This window comes from Perca fluviatilis, chromosome 7, assembly GCF_010015445.1.
Source record: "Perca fluviatilis chromosome 7, GENO_Pfluv_1.0, whole genome shotgun sequence".
NCBI lineage: Eukaryota > Metazoa > Chordata > Actinopteri > Perciformes > Percidae > Perca > Perca fluviatilis.
Window position 1 is genome coordinate 11,707,465 of NC_053118.1, and position 27,282 is coordinate 11,734,746.

At 41.5% G+C, this 27,282-nt stretch overlaps 2 protein-coding genes across 5 annotated transcripts in view; both read left to right on the plus strand.

Moving 5' to 3' along the window:
* The first annotated feature begins 916 nt into the window (after positions 1–916).
* LOC120561922 lies at positions 917–2,794 on the plus strand. The gene is made up of 3 exons (XM_039805264.1): positions 917–1,148; positions 1,710–2,133; positions 2,715–2,794. The coding sequence occupies exons 1-3, from the start codon at positions 1,011–1,013 to the stop codon at positions 2,792–2,794; spliced, it is 642 nt and encodes a 213-aa protein (XP_039661198.1). The 5' UTR covers positions 917–1,010.
* Positions 2,795–13,651: 10,857 nt separating this feature from the next.
* The window catches only part of LOC120562594 (zinc finger protein 516-like), a 47,810-nt gene continuing 34,179 nt past the window's right edge, over positions 13,652–27,282 (plus strand). For 2 of the 4 annotated variants that reach the window (XM_039806389.1, XM_039806392.1), the window contains exon 1: positions 16,798–16,838. The gene's annotated coding sequence lies outside the window, so the exon portion shown is untranslated. Of the gene's footprint in view, positions 13,682–16,797; positions 16,839–26,799; positions 26,842–27,282 lie in introns of those variants that run through there. The other 2 variants (XM_039806390.1, XM_039806391.1) reach the window with 2 other exon arrangements.

The window sequence follows — 27,282 nt, forward strand, 5'->3', positions numbered from 1 at the left end:
TATGTCCTCAATTCCTTTGGAATGAGGTCATAAACTAACACTTTTCTATGTCAGCTGTTTTTAACATGGCTTCTGTGTTGGAGCTATTGTTACTGGCTGGAACTGTGTGTGTGTGTGTGTGTGTGTGTGTGTGTGTGTGTGTGTGTGTGTGTGTGTGTGTGTGTGTGTGTGTGTGTGTGTGTGTGTGTGTGTGTGTGTGTGTGTGTCTTTGCAGAAGGGATTGGGGGTGGGTAGGGTGTTGTGAATTGGGATGGCGCTGGCAACAGGTCCCACATACACACACACACACACACACACACACACACACACACATCACTTTAGTAAAGTAAAACACAGATAGGGCTAATTACAAAGTCGGTTTGAGCACTTGGGGCTATACAAACAACAGCTGTCTGTGGCATCAGTAGGAAAGTCACACACACAGTTGCGTATTCAGGCACACACACATGCCTTGGATATAATTAGCAAGATCAAGATAAATGTGGAGGGCAACTCAAGACGTGTGTGTGTGTGTGTTGTACGTTGCTAAACAACTATTTAAGTTTCACAATTGCAGATAAATGTGCACCAACTTGTTGACTGTACATGTTACCTAACACAGAGCTGGTAAATGTCAACTAAGGCTCTGCCACCCTGCTGACCAAATGTGTATTTGTATACTATTAATCATATTTCAATTCATCACGCCCAATGATAAATGTAAATGGACTGTTTTTATATAATGTACTACAATGTGTGGGAAAAGCAAGGCAGCCCAAGCCATGTATCCAGTTTTCTAACCAACGACCAGTCTATAGCAGGCGATTAAGGCTGAATCCGAATCCTCCCCTTATCCCTTACCCTTTGTCTTATCCCTAACCCTAGGCCCTACACGCAGAGTGCTAAGGGCTAGGAGAGGAAACATATCCCTAAGAAATCGGACACTACTTGGTTACGGTTACGTCATCAAGCATTGTCGCTAGCTGGCTGTTACGTCACCAGAGGCGACAAGTTGATCACAAACATCCAAGATGCCGTCTGCAAGTGTGCGCATGTCGATTGCATTGGTTATAGTGATTCTTTTGCGATTGTCTGCAACAAATAGAAGAAATCATGCGAGGAGAAGAAGACGTCTACAACGCCTACGAATGCTGGTGGATCAGTTTATGGTCTGTATGGATTCGCTGCAAACAACGTTATGGTGTAGCTAGCCGAGCTGGACTCGTGTATATTACATGGACTGTATTATATTGTAATACGAACCCATTACATATCTATGTGTATAAGTATTATTTTGTCGATTATTTTTCTGTACCAGTCCAGCCCTGATATGCGCTTTGTTCTGGGGGGAGACAACTCTAGTCACGATGTGTTTTATTTTAGGGGGCGTGTAGCCACTAACTAGCTAGCTATGTACTTTGTTGTGGGGAAGGGGGGACGTTATTTTGTCGGGGTTTTTTGTACAAGTCCAGTCCTGCTACGTGCTTTGTTCTGGGGGGGGAGACGACTGTAGTCACGATGTGTTTTATTTTTGGGGGGAGACGTAATTGTAGCCATTATGTGCTTTGTTCTGGTCACGATGTTTTTTTTTTTGGGGTGGGACGTAACTGTAGCCACTATGTGCTATTGTTGTGGGGAAGGGGAGACGGTTTAAAAGTAGTTTGAAGGTTTTGAAAGTTTGATTTATCCAACTCAGCCCATTAATGGTGTGAAATGGTTTTCTTTTCCAGACTGGTGAGCCAACAACATACTGTGCCATACACCACAACATGCCTATACTGCGCCTGTGGTTCGATGTGGAGACTGAGCTGAGGCAGGATTTCCGCCTCACCAGAAGAGCGATGCACAGCTTACAGAGGCTTTTGCACAGGGAGCAGGACCATGGCTGGGGTAATGAGCTTGAGGTACTCATATACACCTATTGGCTGGCACATGGACTCTCTTATCGGGTGGTGGCCCGTGTCTTTAATGTGCCAAAGGCCACAGTTCATGACATCATCCACAGAGTGGCCCAGAACATATGGGACAATCTGAGGAGAGCAATCGACTTCCCTCAAACAGTGGACCTGCCTGCAGTGGGTCAGGGTATTGTCAACATTTCTGGAACCCCTGCATTCTACAATGTGGTTGGAGCAATCGATGGCAGCCACATACGTATAAAACCACCACAGCGTCACAGATTGGACTATTTGAATTATAAAGGCTTTTACTCAATCAACATGCAGGCAATATGTGACTCGAATGGCAGGTTTCTGGACATTTTTGTGGGGTATCCGGGGTCTGTCCATGACACACGGATACTGAAAAACAGCAGTTTTTACACCACAAGACGGTATCCCCCAACAGGCTACATCCTCCTGGGTGATGGTGGGTATCCCTGTTTGGAAACTCCGATTTGCCTCATCACCCCATTCAAGGAGCCAGTGCATGGAGAAGTACAACAGCGATTCAACTACTACCAGTCAAGGGGGCGCAGCATAATTGATAACTCCTTCAGCTGCGGCGTCCCTTGGCCTTACTTCACACACATGAAATGGAGTTTGCTGTGACATATTTCACCTCCGCATTAGTATAGAGTAGGGGTGAGCTAAGCAAGATCCTACCTGACAAGGATATTATTCCTTTATTACAGGTATACTCTTTGAGGATTACCGACCAATCTATTGTATTTATGTATTTATCTGCATTCATATGCAGATACCTGTTTTAATATAGCTCTTTTCTCATGTCTGAAGTTGCTAATCGGAGCCAGCACACGAAAGAGGAAGTCTTGGCCTGGATATCCTCTGGCTACACCGACATATTGGCCATTTAGCCCCCAGTGGCTAAATATTTGTCAGACCGATTGCTGATGGGTTCCAAGATTGGGGCACAGGTGGTTTGACTGATTTAGATAGATAGAATAGATAGATAGATAGATAGATAGATAGATATAGATAGATAGATAGATAGATAGATAGATAGATAGATAGATAGATAGATATAGATAGATAGATATTTTTTTTTTTTTATTCAGTTCAATCTTTGTAAAGCAAATCTCAGTTCACAAACTACAAAACCAAAATGTGCAATGATTCAAGGAGGACCTCGTTGGTCAACAGTGGAAAGCAGAAAGAGATTTCTGGGGCTGGATGCAAACATGAAACGACACTAACGGGATAATTTCACACAAAGATCAGTTTACGAGAACTAGTTACTTTACTAGTACTGCTACACTCATGAAAGTGGTTTCATGTTTTCTGGAGCTCTAGTGAAGCTTTGTCAAGCCTGAGAAAATATCCCCCATGATGTCACAGTGATGTAATCAGGGTTCCATCAGTTTGGGCTTAGACACTAGAAAGGTGTTACAAACAGGGTGTGGAGTTTCAAAGACATAGGTGTTTACCAGGCACGCTATCTTGACCTGTGCTGCTTTGCTTTTGAACATTCTTTCTGTAATCTGTCTCTTGCAATGCCCTAAAGTTGTCCATAATACAACACTGACCCCTTCAACGATGTGAGTCTGAACCACAAGAACTCTCACTGTGGTCAAACAAAAGCAGTAGTACGATTAGTTGTAGTGGCAATATCAATTTCTCTGACAGGGGAGGAAGTGAGTGTGGGATGGTGTGTGAGTGAGAGTGTTTGAGGCGAGGGTTAGGTGAGTGGGTGTGTAAGCAGGTTTTAGATATAGTACTATTTCAGATTTTGTAAGTGTCTGCAAAGCAGGTAAATGTGGGGCCTGAACTCTATAGCTCCTCCAGCTGAAATCATGTTTCATGGATAGTCAATACTGCAGGGCGTCAAACTGAAAGAAAACAAAAAGAATGACACTAGGAGTCACCTAAATTTACTCCGCTCAGTGTGGTTGCTTTTTCCTAGCTTCAAAAAACTAAAGCCTTCCATAATCTGGCACATGGTCATCTTTATCATACATCTTTATTTAAACGTACAATACTGTAAAGCACCATGGATGCATTTATTAACTAAAATACTGAAAACCAATGGTGACAATAGAAATGGATGTTAGCATGCAATGTATATGTATATCTGGTTACACTTTACTTGAAGGTATCTACATAAGAGTGACATGACACTGTCATGAACGTGTCATGAACATTATAAACAAGTCATAAACGTTTATGGCATAACGCTCCTTTTAGCACGTGTCATTCGGTTTTTGTCATGACAAGTTATGGTTAGGGTTAGGGTTAGGGTCCATGTGTCATGACTGTGTCATGACAGTGTTATGTCACTCTTATGTAGATACCTTCAAGTAAAGTCTTATCGTATATTTAAATGTACTGTTAGCATGGAATATGGTTCCTATTAGCATTTTGTGGAGCATGTGTAAAATTGACTACATATTTACTGTTATATTTGCATTTTTGTATCTCCTAATGTAGCCTGTTGGCATCACTGAATCAAAGTAATTGCTATTTTAAAGTCTGGGTGTGCAAAATCTTTCTTAAAGATTATTCACTTTTTAAGCTGTTAGTTTACAGTTTCAAGTTATGGAAATAGGGTCAAAATTGAATTTAGAATAATTGCTGGAAACCCTGAGTATGCACACGAGAGAAACAATTTCATCACCACTTGAAGGTTTCATTTGACCTCGGTCATCAGCACAGTTTCTTTTTTACGCCACCTGAAAAAAAGAACGAGGGAAAACTGCTGGCCTAATTAATGCTTCCGTCTCACTCGCATCAGCTCAAACTCACACAAAAACACAGATTGACACACATACCCATGAAGACTGGAAAATGCCTCGTTCTAGTTGAACTTTTGCACTCTGTGATGAGATGAAACCGACGGTGGAGCGAAAATCTGGCAAGGCGACAAGATGCCGCTGCAGCTTTTCTGTGCACCACAAATGTGCTTATGTTTATGCATTGCCCCGACATCTTTTTAAGTGTTACCAAACAGCGCATATTAAAGTGCTCATATTATACTTTTTTGGCTTTTTCCCTTTCCTTTATTGTGTTATATATCTTTTTTGTGCATGTAATAGGTTTACAAAGTGAAAAATCTCAAAGTCCACCCCAAAGGGACTTACCATCTCCAACAGAAAACGCTGTTCACAAACTGCTCCAAACAGCTCTATTGTAGTCCAGCCTTTACTTCAGAGACAGACGTGGGTCACTTTGTAACACGTTATAATGCTCGCCCAACTGCTAGCGTGGCACGCCCTCATACTCTGCTTCTGACTGGCTAGCAGTGCTTACCTAGCTACTGCGCATGTGCGACTCCCAACAAAGATTGAACAGAAGTGCGATGCCTCACTCTGTATCTAAAACGGAGAGCTCAACACACAGGGTGAAAAGAGGAGCTGCAGCAATGTGCAGTACAACAAAAAATATGGTGTCTTTTGAAAATTAAATCACATAAACCTATTCTGCTACAACCTCTAAATACAATTACGAACCTGAAAATGAGCATAATATGAGCACTTTTACATATATTCCTTAATTAATTGATTTTATTTTACCTTTATTTAACCAGGAAGAGACTCATTGAGATTAAAAATCTCTTTTTCAAGAGTGTCCTGGCCAAGAGCGGCAGGAGTACAACCACACATACAGTACATACACACACAAAATACACAAAAACCTTAAAAACATAAAACAACTGAAACAGCAAATCCCTCAAAGTTAATAATAAATTAATAATACTGACTGAAGCGAACATAAGCAAAGCATCAAGAAAATATATGCTTTTTAAAGCTTAGTCTCTAGTTATTTATATCACATTCTAAGATTATTAATGTTTGGTTAAAGTAAAAAAAATTATTAATACTATAACATGATGTTCTCATTACTTACATTACATTTCATCTCAAATGTCCTGTTGTTTTTTTGTGATCACAAGATCTGAGGATCTCTGGCACATTTATAACTCATCCAATTACATGAGACGATTTCTCCAAAAAGTTTGTGTAACTGAGCCCTGTGAGTGCAACGTGTAGCTGCCTTCGTTATGGGATCTCATGGACACATGTTACCGCTGGGTGGAGAGCTCGCCAAATTGGAATAATAGAGCCTCATGCCAGACAATAATGTGAGTTAAGTCCTTCAGGGCAAGGAGCTGCAGAGATAGCCAAAACAAAAGATAATCAATATCATATGGTGTGTCGCCTGGAGTCCAGACCAGCCTCTCGCCGGCATACTCATCACATGCCTCTGAGCGCTTGTCTACCGCCAGATTCAATGTCAGACACAATGTCAAACAGGCAACATGTTAATTACAGCATCATCACACATATAAACACTGCGGTAATGTGACAGCTTTCAAGGCAAGGTATCATTGGGCATGTGTTTCAAATGCAATATGCCTCTAATGATGTTAAAACGGACACCGGGTGAGATTAAAAAAAGGAGAAAAGGCAACATTTACCTCAATTAAATTTGGGAATTCTAAGGAGCATTTATTAACCCCCATCTAGGATTTACATGTTACTAAATCCCAATACACACCTGTGGAAAAGGAATGCCGCACACATTCTTGGTAAACACAGTTTTCACAGAAATGATTGCAGGATTCTTGTTTTGCTGATGAGAAAAGTGGAAGCGAAGCTATAGAGAAGTCAGTAAAAAAGGATGTTACACCTGCATTGGACACTGTATATGCATGAATACAAGCATCATTAAAAGTGCATGGTACAAAGCCAGTGGGTGACACAATGTAAAGCACAATAGTGGTGGCTTTAAATCCCAGTGTGTGCCAGTGGATAGAACGAGGCTGAAGCACACGCAGGCATACGAGCAAGCATATATAACATACACAAGCTTTAGGCACCTTTTCTGCCCCCCACCGCCCCCTTACCACACACACACACACACACACACACACACACACAACCAACACCCCTCCTCTCTGTCTCTTTTGAACCTGAAGACAGTACAGAGGCGGCTCTGTGTTTGAATTAAAAGGCTACGACAGGAGTGGCTACTGCCCTTCCTCTGTGACAAGCTATATGTAACAGGGTCCGCTGTCACTGGTTAAATTAACCACGCGTGCACCCGTGGCAAGGTACAACAACAGCTCCCTGTCTGACTTCCTGCTTGCCTGGTGTAAGTCAGACATGGGATTCTTATGTGAGCTCTGCAACACACTCACATAAGTGACATAAGATTTGATGATGAAATCCCATGCTGTGATACTGTGATATTCTCGGCGTGTCCCTGATGGCTGTTTTTGTCTTGTTGTTTGCTCTCGCGGCACCTTGTCTCTGAACATGCATGGCTGCTTTTGAATGAGCCGGAGAGTATTATGTGTAGCTACCTTTTGTTTCTGTGTTTGCATGTGTGCACTTTTTGGACACTAGTCCCTCCTGCAATCAGCTTGTGCACCTTTTTCAGTGTGTGTCATGCTTGCCATGCAGAGAATGTGTATTATACTTGCATGTGGCTGCATATGATCCTGCGTATTTGTGCGTGTGCGTGTGCCTGTGTGTGTGTGTGTGTGTTTTAGAGTGATAATTCTGCTGAGAGGCAGGCAGACAGTAGGGGAAGGTGGAGGGTGGAGGAGGAGGAGGAGGAGGAAGAAGAGGAGGACTGAAGACAATGTGAGCGCTGCAGTATGATCCTGTATCCATCAGGCTGCCTCCTGCAGTCACCACTGCTTACAATGCACTGCCACAGACACACACTCATACACACACACAAACACACACACACACACAGGAAATGGCCTCAATCATTGTAGCACACAGTCCACAGTTTCTCATTCCAGATGGGATTATGATGTTATTACTGCACGATTACACCACATAACTATATTAGCAACAGAACACAACCTGGGACTTCTCAATCAGTCACCTTCCCTTTATACAGAGAGGACTTTTCAACAACCCCTCCCTGCCTTACACACAGACACACACTGTACACACCCTGAACTAACAACAGCAGGAGTCAGCCATTTACCTTCATCTGTATCCTCTCTGCTGCTGCTGCTGCTGAATTAGCTATTATAAGCATGATTTAACACTGTTTGCGCTGTGATGTATTTCAAATTGTATGTCTCTGATTTTAGGCTGATCTAGTGAGGCAACATGATTTGTGTTGCATTGGGAGCTTTCTGCAGGTGGACGTTGCGGCCCAACTGAGAACAACGCCGCTAAAATAGCATGAGTGATTGCTCACGTGGGTGGATCCACCCTCACTTCCCCTCCCCACCCTATGGAATTTGATAAGATGGAAAGGAAAGGTGGTCAAAAGAGAAGAAGAGGAGTAGAGGGAGGGAGATGAAAATGAGAGGGATGTGAAAAAATGTAAAGAGGAGAGGAGGGGAAGAGTGTAACCAGGAAATAGATGAGATCCAAAAGCTGTTTCAGATTGAGTCAAAAAGATAGAGAGAGAGAGTGAGAGAGAGGGAGCCGCACTTCCTCCTGTAACGATGAAGAGGTAAAAGAACCCACTCCTTCTCAATTCAAAACCACACAAATTCATTCGGGAAACCTTTGTCCCTATACTGAAACATCAGCTAAGGAGAAAGAAAGAGAAATTGAACACAACACGTGCCCAGAGGTGCCACCATTTCACACAATTAACAGTGACAAAGAAGAAAACGTGGATCCTGTGTGTGTACGGTTTGTGTGTTTCATACCTACAAAGCACATTTCTGTTCAACTGAATTGAGAGAGGTGCATCATCACAGTCCAAAGAGCGTGTCATTTGTCTCATTCAAAAGAAGTGCGATATGTGATATCCCATAAATATTTCACGTTGCATGGCGAGATGTGGGCTTCCTCCTGCTGCTCGGAGATACTCTCTTTGCTCATGGGCTGGTTAGGCGACAAAGCACACCGCCACCCCCACCCCCACCCCCTCCCTCCCTCCGTCCCACCATTCCTACCACCCAGCCCTCCCTGAGGTATCTCCTCGAGGCTTCTCCTTGCACTCCTTTGCCAGCTGACAATTAGCATGCAGTCGCTAATGCACTACGAGCTAATTGAGCACAAGGGGGCCGAGGGTGTCAGCACTGGAGAGTGCTTGTGACAGCTACGTTACACTAGTGCCATTATAAGACAAGAGAGGATCAACTTTGAGAATTATATATTATTTATAATATATAATATTTGAGAAAAGCGGATCAAATTATGAGCCCAAGTGAAGTCAAAGAGACTTTCAAAAAGAGGAAATATACAGAACAAGTATATTTCTACCATGTTGTGGTTTAGGGTAGACAATAAGAGGAATGAATACTGATAATGAATTGTCTCTTGGTTGTGACTCACATTTGCTACTTATAGCCCTGGTGCTCAAAGTAAATCGACTCTCTTTCATTAAGTGTGGGTTAGGGTTAGCCCTAGTTTAACCCTAACCCCTAACACAACCCCTGCTCAGACCATGTACAGTAACGTACATCAATGCTGCCAAGAGAAATGCACGTCATTGCGTTGGACATCACAGGGAGCTATTATAAGAGTTGCCCTGAGGTGCGCGTATGGGTCTTCCACACACACACACACACACACACACACAAGCAGCCATGCATGCAATAGTGTGCAAATGCATGCATGCATTGTTGTATGCATTTGCACTGCTGGTACAGTAGGCAGTGGAAGATTCTCCCCGCCCTTTTTTTAAAGGTGAAGGTTCAGTGAGGTATGTTCGAAAATGCTGAGTGGGTGAACCTGCAGACCGACAGAGAGGCTTCTCTGCCGACTGGTTCAGAGGGAAAAGAGAGAGAGAGGGTGAGGATGGTGTGTGTTTTTGGCCTGACATTCCCTCTGACTTGGAAAGCAGGAATGGGGAGAGAGAGAGAGACAGAGAGACAGAGAGACAGAGAGAGGGAGGCTGTTTTAAAGACTGCTCTCTTGTAACAGGAAGTATCTGAACAGTGACTCACACACTACAGGGAGAGAGAGAAAGAGAGTAGGGAAGCACTGTTCATTGTGTTGTAGCTATGTATTACCAATGTGTTGTGTGTCTGTTATTACATTCATGGGTGTGAATAATGTAATAATGAACGTCAGTAGTGACGGTGTGTGTTTGCTTGGGAGTGTCACATTTTTCAAAGCATGGAATGTTGTTTTTTAGTAGCCATGTTGCATATTTAACAAATGTCTTTGTGTGTGTGTGTGTGTGTGTATATATAAGGAAGTCCACATGTATGTGTATGGCTGTGAGTGCATGAGTGTGTGAGTAGATCACATTTCAAGAATGCAGCGCTGCATTTTAGTAGGTATGGGTGTGTATATGTGTGTGTGTTTTGTGTGTGTGTGTGTGTGTGTGCTGGAGGGGCTATCGGTGTGTGTTTTAATATGCGTGTTTCTTATGTGTACTGCTAAGTAGATCATATGTCATCAAGGACATAATGACTTACTTAACATTCTTGTATGTGTTATATATGTTGTTATATTTGAGAAAGCAGCGATGCATTTTAGCGCTTAAGATACTCATTGGTCACTGTGTGTGTGTTTCATTATATGTGTGCAAATGCTCAGGGAGCCCCCATGTGTGTGTGTGTGTCTGTGTGTGTGTGTGTGTGTGTGGGGGGGGCATTTGTAAAGCACTGCCGTTACAATTCAAGGGCTCTTTGCTGATAAGATGTCTGTGTGTCTTAACTCACTGGTACATCACTAGTCAGCAACATGGCTCCCTCTCACTGCACGCATGCTGAGCAAACAAGCCTGACCTCTGCACAACAACACCGCTGCGTGACAGTTATTACACATGACTTCAGCATACAATAAACTGGAGTACGCTTTAACAGCATCTGCGTAGTGTCATGCTCTTAATGCCTGGCAAAATGTTTGGGGGTGATAGGTGTGATATGTGCAGACAGTGACGAATACGCATACATACAAAATAGCAGCAATAATAAATACTGATCGTAAAAAGAATTATTTGAAGACCACTTTTTATACAAAAGATGTAGGCTGAGCTCAAAGTGCTTTGATGAAATTAGACAATAAAAAGACAGTCGATGGTAAAATATATAGGTGAAAGTAAAAACAGAGACCATTAAGAATCCAAAATATGAGGGAATTAGTAGAACATAATAAGAATAAGGTTATTTGAAGCCAAGTTTAATAAATTCAAATAAGGCTCAGCTGTGGTTTAAAAATGCTCACAGAGCCTGCATGTCTTATATCAAGGGTCTTCAACGTTTTTTTAAAGCCAAGGACACCTAACTAAAATAGAGACAGAGCAGGGACCCTCTACTACATACTGTACGTATATTGTATAAATTAGAGTTGCATAATAAACTGGGCCCACATTAACGTGTAGGGGGACCTAAACCCTTTATACATAAATTTTTTTTAACAGAACATTAAGCTAATAATTGTATGCATGATTTTATAAATCATGTTTTAATGTTAAACATACATGTGGCACAGTGAATCCTTAGGATTTACTGTAGCTGTGGATGGCCTTAGTGATAGGCCAGTAAGCAGTGGGTTATATCTGGTCAAATATGTTGGATTCATGTTAAGACTTTTGAAAAAACTTTTAAAAATTAACAATAATTTGGAGGCCCCCTTGAATTGACTGTGAGGACCCCCCCAACCTGTTGAAGATGCCTGTCTTATAGCTTTTAAGGTAATTCCGTAATTTTGGAGCTTTGTTAAAAAGGCTGCGGTGTCTATTTCTTTTTCCGTGTATTTGCGTGTATTTTAAAACCCAGAAGTAGAAGATCTTGTGAAGGATTATAAAATGACAGTGGGTCTGCAATGTAGGCCGGTCCCAAACCAATAAAGCCTACTACACACCGAGCCGATAATCGGCCGTCGGACAGTCTGCCGAGGTCAGTGACTCGAGTCTGTTCGGTGTGTTCCGTGCCGTCGTCCTTCATTTTGGCCGATTTGACATGTATAATCGGCGGGGCGGGCACTGCCGGCAGTCGGACTCAAATGACCCATCTGATTGGTAGAGTGCTAACCCGGAAACTGGCGTGGCTAGAGTCTCTCAAAATCTGACGAAAATCTTTTAAACTGACCTTTGTCGATCTGAAATGAAGACAGATTCAGCAACTGCACGGCCTATTTCTCACTTAAAATGTTTTCAGAAAGACGTTTCAGTGAACTATTTTAGTACAATATGAGATTGTATTCTGAACAAGCCGCCATGACAGTCTGGCTTTGAATTTCCGGAAAAACAAGACCCACGTGACGCGTTCGTCCAATCAGCTGCCGGTTTTCATTTATGGGAGACAATACAGATTAGCGCCGCCTGCTGTTATGGAGACATATTTTTTGACCAACTCGGGGAGACTGATCAGTCCGACTGGCTTTTCTGCCGAGGGTCTGTGTGTCTGGGCCTTTAGAGCTTTAAAAACAAGTAAAAGAATCTCAAAATCTATTCTAAACAATACCGAGAGCTAATGGAGTGTAGCAAATCCCAAGTATAACAAAAGACACTGATCAGAAATGATGTGTAATCAGATTTGTTGGCTAAACAACCACAGTTGTCGAACACTTGTGCACCATTGGGTTATCACATTTATTTCTCATGCTTTTTTCTAGATTTTCCAGTCCTGCAAGAGAGTTAACCCTTTCGTGTTTGGCATTTGTTTAGCTTTAGTAAAACGGGACCCAATTAATTAAACAAGTCATTTCTGTTGTTGAAGCCGTTGTCTGTAGGAAGTGGATCACGGGTGAGCATCAGAGCTACAGCACATCTAGCGGCCACTTCTTATAGTTATCATGCAAATCACTTTTGAGCATAATAGCTTGACCACGGGGTTGCCACCGTGTTATGACTGTGTCATTTTGTTTGTCGTTTGTCAAGAGTGCGCGTGGAACAGGATCGAGAACCTGCTTGACTGAAAATAAAGTAGTTGGGATAGTCATGCATTCCAGAAGTATCAAAAACAGTAGGACAAAATGTGCATTGTTTGAGAACGGTTTCATTTATTTCAGGAGCTTTCCACGTGAAACAAAACCACAGTTTCTGTGACAGCACAGAATGAGACAATGTGCTGGTGGAATCATGTAACAATGGTATCAATGTGTGTGGCATCTTTGTGAAAAAAGAGAGTTTTTTTTTCAGCTTTAACCAGTGAATCAAGATATGATAGTCTATATAATATTGGTCATATTTTCATACGTTCATGCTCATAATAGTAGGATTTATCCCCCCTCCCCTCACCCTCCCCCTCCCCCTTTGAAACAGCTGCCCGGGTGTTGTTGCAACAGGGTGGGTCAAGGAGGATGACTCTTCAGCTATCTATCTATCTATCCCTGACACTGCATTTGGCAAATGACATCGCCATATATACTTGTATCTTGTATCTCTTTGCTTTGCCTTGACATCATCTAAAACCTTAAGTCTGAGTTAGTCGGCACGGTGGGCACGCTCGCACCCTTTACCCACTTTTTGTTCGAGTCTCCAGCAGTATCAACAACTTTTCGCTGATGAGACAATAGCAGATAGTTCCATTTAATGCGGGAGAAGCCATTCGGCCGCGGGATAGGGGTGTCAGGAAATTAGCAACACAAACAAGGAGGCGGCAAGCTGACTTTTTTTTTAATTTTCATCGCAGTCCATGTTGCGGTTACAATCTAACATATGAGTCTAGGTGTTCAATTTAAAAAGGAAATGTAACGGCGATGTGCAAATCATCGCGGAGAGGAATCCCTGTTCACCCCCCGCGGGACAGAATGGACCCGACCTACTCAATCATGCACTTCAGCATACACTGCAAAGAGCATGCTTTCACCTTTAGGATTGCCTGTGTTTCTTGAAGTCCCCCCGGAATATTCTTTTGGATAAAGCAGGTACGCAGATTTCTGATTTTCTCCATTTGTAACGCATACAGATCAGGCTATACCGGCCCACCTCGTGTGCTCTGAATGGGATGTAGGTGGAAGGCGATTGTCGGATCTTGATTTATAAATAGGTTACATGCAGGCACGGGTGTAGTGGTTGATTAAAGAAGAAAACAAAAAAAGATCTTGTATGACCTTCTGTCGGCGATCATCTCAAGGCACCGAAACCAAAACTGCGTAAGAAATCATTTATCATGTCCACTTTTCATAGACGCTATATAACTTAAAGCAGTTTAATGCTACTTGGGATCTATGTGAGTCACCGTACAGCCTAGGCTACTTATTGTCAAGCTTTTAAAAAGCTGCCTAAAGTCAGTTATTCAAATAAAAAACTATTTTTTAGCAATAAACGGAGAATGGCCGGACTCATCTCTGAGGTTAAGCAAACTTTCCACCAGCTCATCTCTTCCTTTTTTTTTGGACATAACACAGTCTATCACCGCAGCATCGGACAGACAGATTTGTGGCAACAATAAAAGTGCGAGTAGTAAAAAAAAAAAAAAGACTCGGCTCAGTAAAGAAAACATCCAAGAGATGGATGAATAGGTTCTCTAGGCTACTTTCTTTCTTTCTTTCTTTATTTTTTAAGATTGTTTTATTCACACGGAGACAGACACACAGGGTGGAGGTGGACGTTGGGGAGGGGTAAGGGGGGGGGGGGGTGTATATCCATATTAGGAAGATGTGTCCTACATAATAGGCATAGGCTACAAGGCACACAACTGCCACTGAGCAAGGCACAGGTGCCGGCAGACGGAAACTGCTCTTCATGTCAGTAATTTGAGGATCTGAAACCGCTGGAAGATCTCTGGTGTGTCGCATTTGTTCTTCTTTTCAATGTCTGCACCAATTCAAGCTCTCACAGCTCATCTGCATGCGGTGTGTGTGCGCGCGCGCGTGTGTGTGTGTGTGGGGGGTGAACATGTGGCGAGGGAGAAGTAAATGGGGGGGGGGGGTGAATGTAACTTTTACCCCCCCAAATAATAATGCACCTACAGGATGTGAGCCGGCTGTTTATGGTAAAGGGGGACACAATAGGATTGAGCCACAGCTGGGGGTTCAGTGCAAGACAATCTGAATTAATTAGATTTTTTGTTTTGTCTTTAACTCCATTATCGGACGTGTAGCCTACGTGCAGGTCTTAGCAGCCAACGTGTCTTTTTTACGCACAAAACCGATAATGGTTGGACTGCAATTGTTCAGCGTCACCTCTTCTCTGGACACTTTAGAATACACACACGCGCGCGCGCGCACACACACACACACACACACACACACAAACAAACACACACACACACACACACACACACACACACACACACACACACTCCAGCTGATGCAGCTGATAGGGAAGCGATGGAGACATAGGCAAAAATGAAACCGAGACGCAGTGAAATGTGTGGCCTCTGTGTGTGGACGTAAGGTTTAGTGACAAGGACAAGCCTACACCGCGGGGACAAACTTTTCTGCTTCTCCTTTTTTTTATTTTTATTTTTATTTTTTCGCCCTCGATCTTGTCCTCGGTGTTTCGCACACAGGGCTTCTTTCCATTCGTGGTGCGTTCAGGTGATCCGGAAAATTCCGCAATGTCAACAATTGAGCACGGCTTTAATCAGAAAGACCCTCATCGGGTTATTAAACGGGGAAAGGGAAGCTGTACTCTCTACTGTGACTTGATAGGGGATGTCGGATGATCATATATGTGTTTTATCACGAGAGCATCTAGCCTCTGTGAGCCTACCCAGTGCACTTCCATATAGATGAGTGAATTATGGGAAATGGAGTGGGCATGGGTCTCAATCAATGCCATTACAGAAAAAGTCAGATTTCAGTAACAAACCATGCAGTAGCTTATATGCCAACAAAATATGATATCTTAATCTGAATAAACATTGTTTTTCATGTGTTACATATTGATTTAGCCTAACTGTAAACTATTATAGCCTAATAATAAAGCATATAACAACTACAAATTTGATCAAACTGGCAGTTATTTTCTCTATTCAGTGAATAACCGATTAGTCCGCAAAATGTCAGAGAATAGAGAACAATTCCCGGAGTCCAAAATTAAGTGTCTTCAAATGTACGTTTCTTTTGTCTGATCAACAGTCCGTCAGTCGGTACAATGAGAGATGCAGCAAGTCCTCACATTTGTGAAGCTGGAACTATTTTTTGCTGTAAAACCAATTAATCAATCAGCAAAATATATAATCCACTGTATCATTTTATTTCAATTGACCAGTCAATTCATTAACTAATCATTTCAACTTGATTGTCAACATAGTGTACCCTGCATGGAATACCAGATTCTTAAAATAGCATATTAATAATATCCCGCAATTCAATGCCCCCATCTTGGACCCCAAATTCAAGACATAGGCTACACTGTAAGAAGAAAACTGTGAAATCTACTACAACTAGCTGGCAGCAATTAGCTAGTAAGTTGCTGTAGTATATTCTACAGTATGCTTACTGTAAATCTAATCACAGTACCGCACTTTTAATCACAGTAAATATTAGACTACTGTAGTAGGTATTACTGCATACATTCCAATACTGTAAAATAATTACAGTAATATAATCATTTACAGTATTATTACTGTATTATATTTTATTTGAAGACATATATCTGATATGAATTATACTGTATGAGTTAAAAAAAACTCCCCCCCTTCTTCTAGACTCCATCAATAAGCTGAGTTTTCATCACTTTACTGAATTTAGTTTTATTTATTTGTTATCTTTTGAGTCACGACATTTCCGACAACACCTGAAGGCAGCAGCAGTGAAACGACAGGAGACAAGAGAGAGAGACACACAGCGAGGGGAGAGAGAGAGAGAGAGAGAGAGAGAGAGAGAGAGAGAGAGAGGAACCTGTACTGTTCTACAACACAAGGAGATTCAGGAATTCGCCAGAGATAATATTAATTGCACACCATTTTTTGCAGAGTTGAACCACGGGTCGCTGTTGTCAGTCGCTGCGCTTGAAGACACAGTGTGTCTCCTCTTATCTCTGCCGGATCTGGACTTTTTATATTTTGCTTTTTGGAGAGCTGCACCGGTGCTTTTTTTTTGTGAGTGTTTGAGCTCAGCGGTGTTTTAACTGGTAAGGAAGTGGCTGTATAATTATCATTGTTTGTTATTTTAAGGGTGCGTTCGCCGGGCTGCCGCTACAGTGCAATCTTTGGCTGTTACTACCGACTCTTTGGCTTTAACCTAGTCATTTCTTTTAAGAGTGTAGAAAGGAATGATTAAGACACGGGCAGCACAAGTACATGTGCTATAATGGAGATATGGGTCATTTTGAGGATTTTCTTTAAATTTTTTTTTTTGATTGATAACACACAGTGGAATCTGGAAGGGTGCTAAACAAATAACAGACATAGTGGAGTTCTTAAAGTTTTTTTTTTTGTGATATTGCATGCAATATTACAATGATATAAACTAGCATAAGCGCGCTAGAAACCAGCAGCAGTAGTCCCATACGTTAAAATGATAGCTATACCATAGGAAAAACACATCCATAAAGGTCACAATAAAAGCCATTACACATTAAATATAGGCTACCTATTACAGTTAGGGACATTATATGATTGTCATAGTGATCCTCCCTTAGGGGCAGGATGGAGTATCAGAGGAGATAGTTATGTAAAAGCAGAGTTTACAGTAGAGAGAGAGAGAGAGAGAGAGAGAGAGAGAGAGAGAGAGAGAGAAGACAGTGCGCACGTGCATGCAGCCTACGTGCGCGCGCACGTGTCAAAACACGCGCACTTCCACGTTGTTTGTATTTTAAGAAATCCAAATAATGAAGAAACACAAAACTGAGGGCTCTGTCTTATATGATGTTGTTGGAATTTTGACTTTGAATAGTAGACTACATTGGGCTGGCTGACACACACACACACACACACACACACACACACACACACACACACACACACACACACACGCACCATGCTATTCCTGTTGTCGTTTGTGTGTAGTAGCCTACTTCAGCGATTTTGGTGTTTTTCGACTTTGAATGAATTTCTGTGTCAGTACTAGGTGATATATGGGCATTGTCTTCTGTCCGGTATTCTTTCAGTATTCTAGTATTTCTCTTTTACAAACTCACAGTGTGCGTCGGATCATCAACTGTGAGCTTTCTGTACTCGCCAGCATTCCCCCCCCCCTCCTTTGATATTGTCTTTCTGTGGTGTGCTGTTTTTCTCTCTGGTTGTGTAAAGATACAGTGTTTTCTTCTGTGTAAGGTCACATACAGAAAGAGGAAGAGATAGAGAGAGGGGAGGGAGGGAGGGAGGCAGAGACAGAGTGTTGTTTTGCAGACAGGATTACATGGTCTCCCCTATGTCAGATTTCAGACATTATGTTAAACATTTCGTCTACAGCCCGCAGCCCTCACTCTGTGGTTATACTAGTGACTACAACACAGCACGGCAATAAATGATCTTACTTTCCCAAATGGACTGTTAGATAATAGATAGTTCTTAAGAGTGCCACCTGTTCTCCAACCCATGGAAAGTAAAAGTGTAATTAGCCTAATGTAGTCTGTTGTAGCTTTAGGGAACATGTAAATAAATGCTTTTCTGAACATTTCATTGATTACTGTGTATTGGCAGTATCGGCAGACTTTAGGTTTAGTTTTTCCTTCTGGGAAAAGCCACAATGTGGGAGTATTTTTGTTCTTTCTTAGATGGTTATGTCATACAAGGCTCCAAACACTTGTCACGTCACGTCTGAGATCACTTGTTGAGCATTGTTAAGCGAGGGCGAAACAGGAACATGACCTATGTTTAAATGTGACATATCAGTTGACTAATACAAATGTGATTCATGTTGAATCTAGCTTCCACAGCAGTTGCAAAATGTGATTTTTGTGTGTGTGTGTGTGTGTGTGTGAAGAGCCTGTCACAGATGCTTCGTACACACAAATGGATCCGCGGAGAGCTCACGCAGGACTTGAGCGAAGCTTTTTGTATTTGCTCGCCGTCCGCCCTTGTGTCTCTTTTCATATAATTAATAAATGCTCCATACATGTAGCTTTTGTCAATAGGACTGTTTGTCTTTAGTAGGCAGCTTGTGTGCTTACTTTTCCACCCCCCACCCCCGACCCCAACTTCCTATCGTGATCAAACTTTCAACTCTACCGTGACTGTTTGTCTCTTCCAAAGACCTGACTCCTCACCTACCCCCTTCTCCCCCTGTATCTGTAGGAGTAAAATTAGCAAATTCATTTATTTATTTATATTTTTTTTATCTTCTCCTTTCAGAGTGTGGACGTGTTTTATTGGCGTGGTGAGAAACAATGAGGACAAGGCAGGGCTTTGTGGTGGCAGAAATGCATTTTTAACCCATGTGAATGAATGGCGCCTCACATTCCACAGCAGCAGGCCCTTTACTGAATGGCAGCACTAACTCGGCTGTTTTCATTACTCATTACTGCCTTGTGCCTTTTCACCATGGACATAGTCATTTACCTTCATCAACACTATACAGACTGTCAGATGAGATGTATTTTTAGGTAATATCACTGAGCTGTGTACATGTTCTGCTGATTTCCCCCCAGCAGGTAATATTAAAGCTGCTTATAATCAAAGAAATGATATTAACAATGGATCAAATGACTGTGTGTAATGTGAAAGGTATTGCTCAAAATGATCAACGCACAGCGAATTTTCACCTGACTTTGAAATTCCCCTTAGCTCTACAGGTATTTATAGAGACTTTTAGCTTATTGTTTTGGTTTTCTGGCAACTTTACTGTTTTGATTTCGCTCTCCAAAAGCTCTGTGTCGCTTTTTTTTTGATTTTACAGCAAAACAAGTCCCAAAAAAAAAAACATGCTACATGCTTGGAACTAAACATCAGAAAGACAAAGTCAGGAACTATAGCGAACACAGGTGCGCATTTGGCAGAACTGAGCAGATAGTTCCCTCAGGAGTTGGTGTAGACCACAACAGAGCTAAAAAGAAAGAATATTGGATTTACATTCATCAGGTTGGCCAGAAACAGAACCCTGGATTAATGCTAAAATGGATAGTGCTGGATATGTTAATGAGCCACTGTTTGCTAGCAAGTTTGTCGTTTCAACCTAATACTATGTCAGTGGTGTGTTTACAGCTCGCTTTTGCTGCCCCTAAGTGGCCAAAACATCACTCAAAGCAGGTTTACAGTAAGGATAGCACACTGATTTGCATTTACTGTTGCTATCAGGTGCATATCCTGGTTAGTATCTCTGTAATGTTCTGGAAAATGGCAGTGGCTTAAGTGTGTGGATCTCCCTATTTTTTTTTTTTACTGTAATACTGACAAGTGTAGTTGGCATCGACCAAGGTCTCTGTGGTTTCCAGCACCTTGTGGAATTCACGTCTGGAAGAGGTCCAGAGTGAGCTAGTTGGTTTGTGCATACTTATGTCTTAGATTGAATCAGTTTGGTCCTTTTTAAAGTGTAATTGCTACCGTGCTTTGCCTCTTACTTCTTCATCTCTGTCCAAACTGCTCATGTCAATGTTGTGTGGCTTTGAACTAGAATGACTATGGAAAAAGGAGACAACAAATCACAAGACAGTCAGTTAGGCTGAAGTCCTATGCAGTCTTATGCGTCCAGTTCTTCCTGTTTGTTCTCTCAACTCTTCCTTGTTATTAGATCGTATCAATCCTTTCTACTTCAAAGCAAAGATCTGACTTCACAGGTTGAAATAACTCTCTGTGCTATGTTGAGGTTGGATTCTGGAGAGAGGAAGCAAACAACAAGCGCAAACCCACTTTAACAACTGTTCCTTTTTAAGGTGGGGGGGTATGAAACAAAAAATGAGAATACTCCGAGGTCTGGTTGTCTGTTCTGTGGTGACGGCATTGATTCCCTACCGCATGGTGGGGGTTTCCACTCTGAAAGGGCAACCTCTCTGTGTTAGCCTAGAAACCCCGCCTCCTGGATTAAATTAAAAATGAGCCCTCCACGGGAAACCTATTGATTACTGCCGAGGATAATCAGAAAGAATTTATATTTCCTGCGACTGTCATCCTACACATTTCCAGTGTATGTACAGTACATTGCCCATTGTTTGCCAAACCTTGCTAACAGGTGGGTAGTTAATCCCTTTATTTGGGTCCCACCTGTAGCCTCCCAACCCATAGGGATCAATAGAGTCTTTGCCAAGCCAAGCAGCTCTGTCCAGGTAGTGAACTGTGGGGACTGATAGCTGTCTAAAATCAGAGGTGGAAAAAGTACTAAAATATTGTAAACTCAAGTAAAAGTACCAATACTTTGATGAAATATTACTCAAGTACAAGTGAAATTACCTAACTGAAAAATGACTAAAGTAAGTATGATTGGGAGTAAAAGTGTGTTGTGTAATAAGTAGTTCATTTAAAGTAAAAGTAATAAGTAGTTCATTTAAAATGTACTTTAATTAAAAGTTACTTAGTTACATTAAAAAAGAACTGTAAAACAGGGCGGGGGGATCTCTCCCATGAAGTGAAAATAGGACAAGGGGTCATCAATCCAAAACCATTTTGTTTTTAATTAAAGAAAAATCTATACAAATGTATAAACATCTATACAAATGTATACACATGTAATAACTACTTACCAAAACATGCTGCCAGTTCAGTCACCTTTGGCAGGCACATCTGGCAGTGCACGATGATACTATTGGCCCTCTTGAATTTAAATGAAAAACCAGTCTTTCAAATTTCAGATTTTCGTGGTTTTGGGCAGCATAATTTGACGTTTCAGCTAGCCTTTCTACTGAAAACAGGCTCTGAAGCGCCGTCGCTCGCCTGATCCGCCTCCATCCCCTTCTCAGTCTCCTACAGAAAGACTTGGCGCCTGGTAGGCAGCCCAGATGCTGATCATTCGTCACTCAAAACGTAATCAAGTACATTTTAAATGACCGATTTTAAAAAACGACTTGAGAAATACAAATACACAACAAAACAGCTCAATGCAGTAACGTGAGTAAATGCATTTCGTTACTTTCCACCTGTGTCTAAAATAGACTCCAAAGAAAATGATGTAGTAACTGGAGGATTAAGATAGGAGAGGGGATAGAGTTGGTGGGGGGTAGGGGAGGGGATTTAGGCACTGGGCCTTTTTAGCGTTCGCCCCGTGGTGGGGGGGGGGAAGGAACGGGGTGGTGGTGTTGAGTAGGGTTCAACTGTTGCGCATACTGATATGTTTTTCATTCATGCTGCCGGTAGTTGATATTTGAGACAGCATGCCACCATGGGACTCAGGAACTCCCCAGTAAAAGCCAAACTACATGGATAGTAGAGCTCTATGTAGACCTGAAACAAACTTGTATCAAATACAAACTGTCAAACATGTCACACTGTGCATATATACAGTACAAGGTGCAGTTCATTCATAGTCAATGCCTGTGGCGGAGCATCACGTTTTGAAAAAGTATTATTATTATTGCAGTCACACGACTGCGCTGAAATGCTTCTTGTTGAGAAGTCGTCTAAAAGACAAATGTATAAACAATCATTTGTTAGAATACAGAAGGAGATGTTCTGAAATGGAATCAAGTCAATAAGGTGGAAAAGACAACTTCACAATTTAGTTTACTGTCATTATTTACCGTAATATAGCTTTATACTGATGTTTCAGGGTTACTAATAAAAAGACGATGGTGTTATTTATGTATACTGGTCCCGTCACTAACCAAAGGGACAACAGCTGAATGGAATTGTGGAAACAACCCATGCTTATTAGTTGTAGCCATTTTATACAATATACATTGCAAAAGGCTATAAATATTATTACACCCCCAGTTGTTTAACATTGACAGCTTAATGCAATACAATTATGACAACACACACTGTTATAATCGGTATAAATAGAGCCTACACACAACACAGTCCAGACTGAATGTTTGAAGTAGGAACAAAGGGCACACCTGCTTTTTAATCAAGATCATTACCACGGCCGTGTTCATAGGAGACATTTGAAGTCATTCAATGTTGAGATCACTCCCAGTGATAAGCAACATTCCTGAATATGTTAGTGATGAAAGAAGATGATTACAGTTGCTGTAAATGTATTTGCAGAGATGTAGTTAGAAAATTAAAAAAAACACACACTTCTCTGATTGGAATTATGTGTTTTAAAAATACTCCAAAAAGTTACAACTAATACAACTTTTTAGTTGTAACCGATACCAACATGTTGGTATGAAGCTATTCTAAATGATTAAATAATAGGGAAGCGGTGTTAGTGTGCAGTGACTTTTTTTGGGTTTGTGTTATAGCCGTCTATCTCACACATGCAGGTGTGCGTCTGCTCTATTTGCTGTTTGAACGTTGACAATTTGCGTGGTCAGACTACAACTACTACCACTACTACTTGAAGTTGTACTAATAGATAACAATGCCATAAGATGTGCAAAGGATGGAACCATCATTGAAATCCTAGTTGGACCACACTGTAATAATAATAATCAAAAAATCAGGGTTGGATATCGACCCCATTTATCAGTGCGACTCTGTTTGCATTAACTGAGGACGCTCGCAGCAGCCCGGGCCTGCAGGGATGCTAGCAGCTTTAGTTCTCCTTGTCAGTTCAGAGATTCCATCAGCTGAATTGAATAGGATGTGTTTTTACAAAAAAGTAGAAACCCACTTCAGTTCAAATGGATGGCACGTGTACTACATTACAAGCTGCATTATCCATCTCTGGCACTCATGTTGATTTCCCATCTTACACATTATTGATGATCCAATGAAATAGCAATCACGAGCACACAACACTGAGCTGAATGCGCTGGATTCATTAGCAGTGCTTATCAGGTTTTGAGCTGACATATAGTGATCATAGTTAATAGATTTCAGCCCGCGTCTGTGAACCCAACGCTTGGCATTGTTGCTGTGATTGCTGTGGGATTAAAGAAGAGAAATAAGCTTAGCTGGGAGAAATAGCCCAGAGAACCACGTGGCTGTGATCAGGAAATTAAAAAAAAAAAAAAAAAAAAAAAAAAAAAAAAAAAAAAAAAGAGAGAGAGAGAGAAAAAAAAAGGAGAGCTGCTGGGGGAAGGAACGGAACTCTTTGTCCAGCCCAGATGTCACCGAAGTAGACTACCATTATTGATCCACTGCTTCTCACACACACACACACACACACACACACACACACACACACACACACCACATGCACTCATGCCTTAATTAGATAGCATTTACAGAAACACCTTTTAGCAATGATTCACCCTTTATTTTATAAACTAGATGTTTCAGTATATATCGTTCTTTTAACTAGGATCACACAACGCACTCTGATTGAGGAACCATGAGTTGGACATATAATATAGATCAGTTTCAAGGATATTTGTGATATATTTTACACAATGCAACGCATCCAGCTTTTCTTGCCTCTGCATTCCTTGTACATTGTCTATCTAGTCTATTTATCTCTCTGGCAGACTGTGGCCTTCCTTTTGATAGGCTACTCCACGACACAAACTCTGTATGTATGTTTTGCAAAGGGTGACGGCCGGGCTGAGTAGGGAGGGGACATGGCACCCAAACTTAATCCAAACTCACAGCAGCCCAGAGGGCATTAAGGGTGGGTGGGGGTTGGGTGAACTGTTTCTTAAGCAGATAGGCTCCTTTTTTAGCATTCACCACTCCGTCCAGTTAATAAACACACTCTAAATGGGAATTAAAAAGTCTACCAAAAAATGAAATAGGTCTTAAATTATACAAATGTAAGTTCTTTGTTATGGTTCTTTGCCAGGAAATAAATATTCTGATGCACAGGAAGTTATGCTTTGTTTGCAGTTGTTTTAGAATAAAGAGAATAAGTGGTAAGCGTAGGCGATGGTGATGGCCAGTGTGGCTGTGCAGACAAAGTAAGGAGTGTCACCCATGGGAGCTCAACTTCATGAACAGAATATTGCAAGATTTGATTATTTGATTTATTTCTGGGAAGGGAGCAGAAATATGACAGAAATGAGCATTAAGAACTTCAGTTGGAAACTAAATAAAGAAAAAAAAAACAGGGATGTATGGAGTACTACTTTAAAGATATTTGCAAATATTTGCTGTCATATCTTTCTTTCTCACTTTAGTTTCACTTTAATGCAAATATGTAACTGTAACTGCTAACTGCTCCACCCCATTACACACACACACACACACACACACACACACACACACACACACACACACACACACACACACACACACACACACACAGTTGTCTAATCTCCCTCAAGAAACTACCATTGTTACTCCATTTATGAAAACAACTTTAGAGACAACAACCCTTTTACCCTAGACCTTATCCACCTCAATTGGCCCACATTCACTGCATTGTTAGCATCATCTCTTAGTCCCTAAAAGTATTTTCTCTTTTTTGAGTCAGAGAGAATGGAGGAGAGTGGATGTAGTTAGTGCAGATTGAAGGCCAGTGATGTTGCATGTCTGACCAATTTAGGGAAACAAGCTGGAAAAGTCTCCAGGCTACTGCAGCTAATCATTCAGCCCACAGAAAAACTGATCGTTAGGCGCTGATGTCAGCCTAACCTTGCCGGGATGCGTTTTAGTGAGCGTGTGTGCGTGTGTGTGTGTGTGTGTGTGTGTGTATGGTAAAAGGGGGTACAGAGGGATGGAAGTTTGGACGTAATCCTGTCAAAAATGCTGTTCTGATCATTGTAGAGGAGAATGACATGATTCCTTTTCTCAATTATGGGATTACAATATAAAAATACAACAAATTGATATAAATGAATAAATAAAAGAAAAAAAAAAAATGAATAAAAGCGAAGACGGTGCTGTTTAAATGAGCAGGACCTCTGTACAACGCTGTGTTATTGACGTGCCTGCATGTCACTACTCTTCAGCCTTTTACTGTGGGAAAAGAGGTATGGCAGACCCACTTATATGGAAATACAGGGGGCAGTTTGACTTCAAACTGTTGGCTGTCTCAAAGTGAGTCAAAAGAATGAACAATAGTAACAAGTGACCGTATTTGTGCAATGTAAAAGTTTTATTATAAGCCAAATTTGGGCAATAATTGATGGCGGTAGTGATACCATGACTCTTACTCCCTTTGTTGATACTTTGTAGCGAAGGGATTGAACAGGCGTTAGGAGACAGGGTCTAGGAAGTGGTAGTGGAAATCTGACAGGGTCAAGCAGGCTTTAGGGTCAATGAGGACAGAGGTGAGGAGGAGGAGGGTCGCCCAGGAGCTAATGAGCTCACCCCAAATCCACATGTGGATCAGAGGTACAGTTTAACTCCACGCAGCTGCGGGCCATGTGCATCTATCATCTATTCTGAGGGTTTCTATTCAGCAAGGAAAAACAAGTACAAGGCTACCGTTCTTCATTTTCCATTCATCTATCTCCCAATCATATTTATTTCATTTTTTATATATATTTTTTTATACAAAGGATGCCTGTTACAGACAAAAATAGCACGAATACTCTCCTCTCAATCACTGACTTAAGTGTTGTTATGACTGTGAGTGATTACATTAGGCTCTCTCAAGCGAGACCCTCGTTGTAGCCCTTGCTTTTGTGAACGTTGGAAAATCAGATTGTAAAGATAATTTCGGCTTTTCAGAGATGGCTTTCTGGTTGACAAGATGGATGTATTACATGCTATTAAAGGGAAAGTGCGGCAATTTTACACCTCAAAGTGTAAAAAAAAACGGTATAAAGCCTTTTGTGGCTCCAAAAAGAGGTGCACAATCTCTGATAGATTGTTAGTGATCAAATATTGTTGTATCTGACTGCAGGCTGATGTTGGGAGACGTTAGTCACCTGTGAGATACAAGTGGGATTGTTGTGGTTGTGCTTGAAGACGCTATTTCTAGCTACAGAAGCTCATTGTCTCATAATTGGCGTGTTAGCATAATTATAATGAATAATTAATTAATTTAAATGAATGAATGATTTTTCAGTGGTTAATCCATCCATCCATCCATTGTATGCTGCTTATCTGGGTCCAGGTCGCATTCATTTGAATAATTATATCACTCAGAATTATTGTTATGTACTGCTGTAAAGTACTGACAAAATGTGATATAATAATAAATCATTTGTTGCCATATCATCCCTGCAGGTTTTCCACCATACTTGGCTAGTATGATCATGAAACGGCAAGGTATTAAATTGGGTTTGATGTTGTGTTTGGTGAACCCTGCAGAAATCCTGATTGTGGGTGATGTGGGTGTTCCTTTTCCTTCTGTTCCGCATCAAAGTGGAACTCAGTTACTGTATTTAGTATGTAGAGAGTATATGGGAATCCAAACCTCAAGTGATTGCTTGTTATATCCGCTATATGTACCCTGTTAATAAGAGCAGAAACAACAGATTTTTACCACGTCTGAATTTGTGCTCCCGCTTTGTGTTTTCTGGGCCGCTGCTTGCTACCTACCTCAGTTCCCAGCTGCCTCTCTATCCGTCTATTGCTCGGGGCCTTGCAGTCAACTACACAGGGAAGAAGAGACCAAAGACAGGGAGCTTTTTAGTACCCCCTCCCACCTTCCCACCACCACCACCACAACACACACAGCCCCAGCGCCCCACATCCACCAGCAGCACC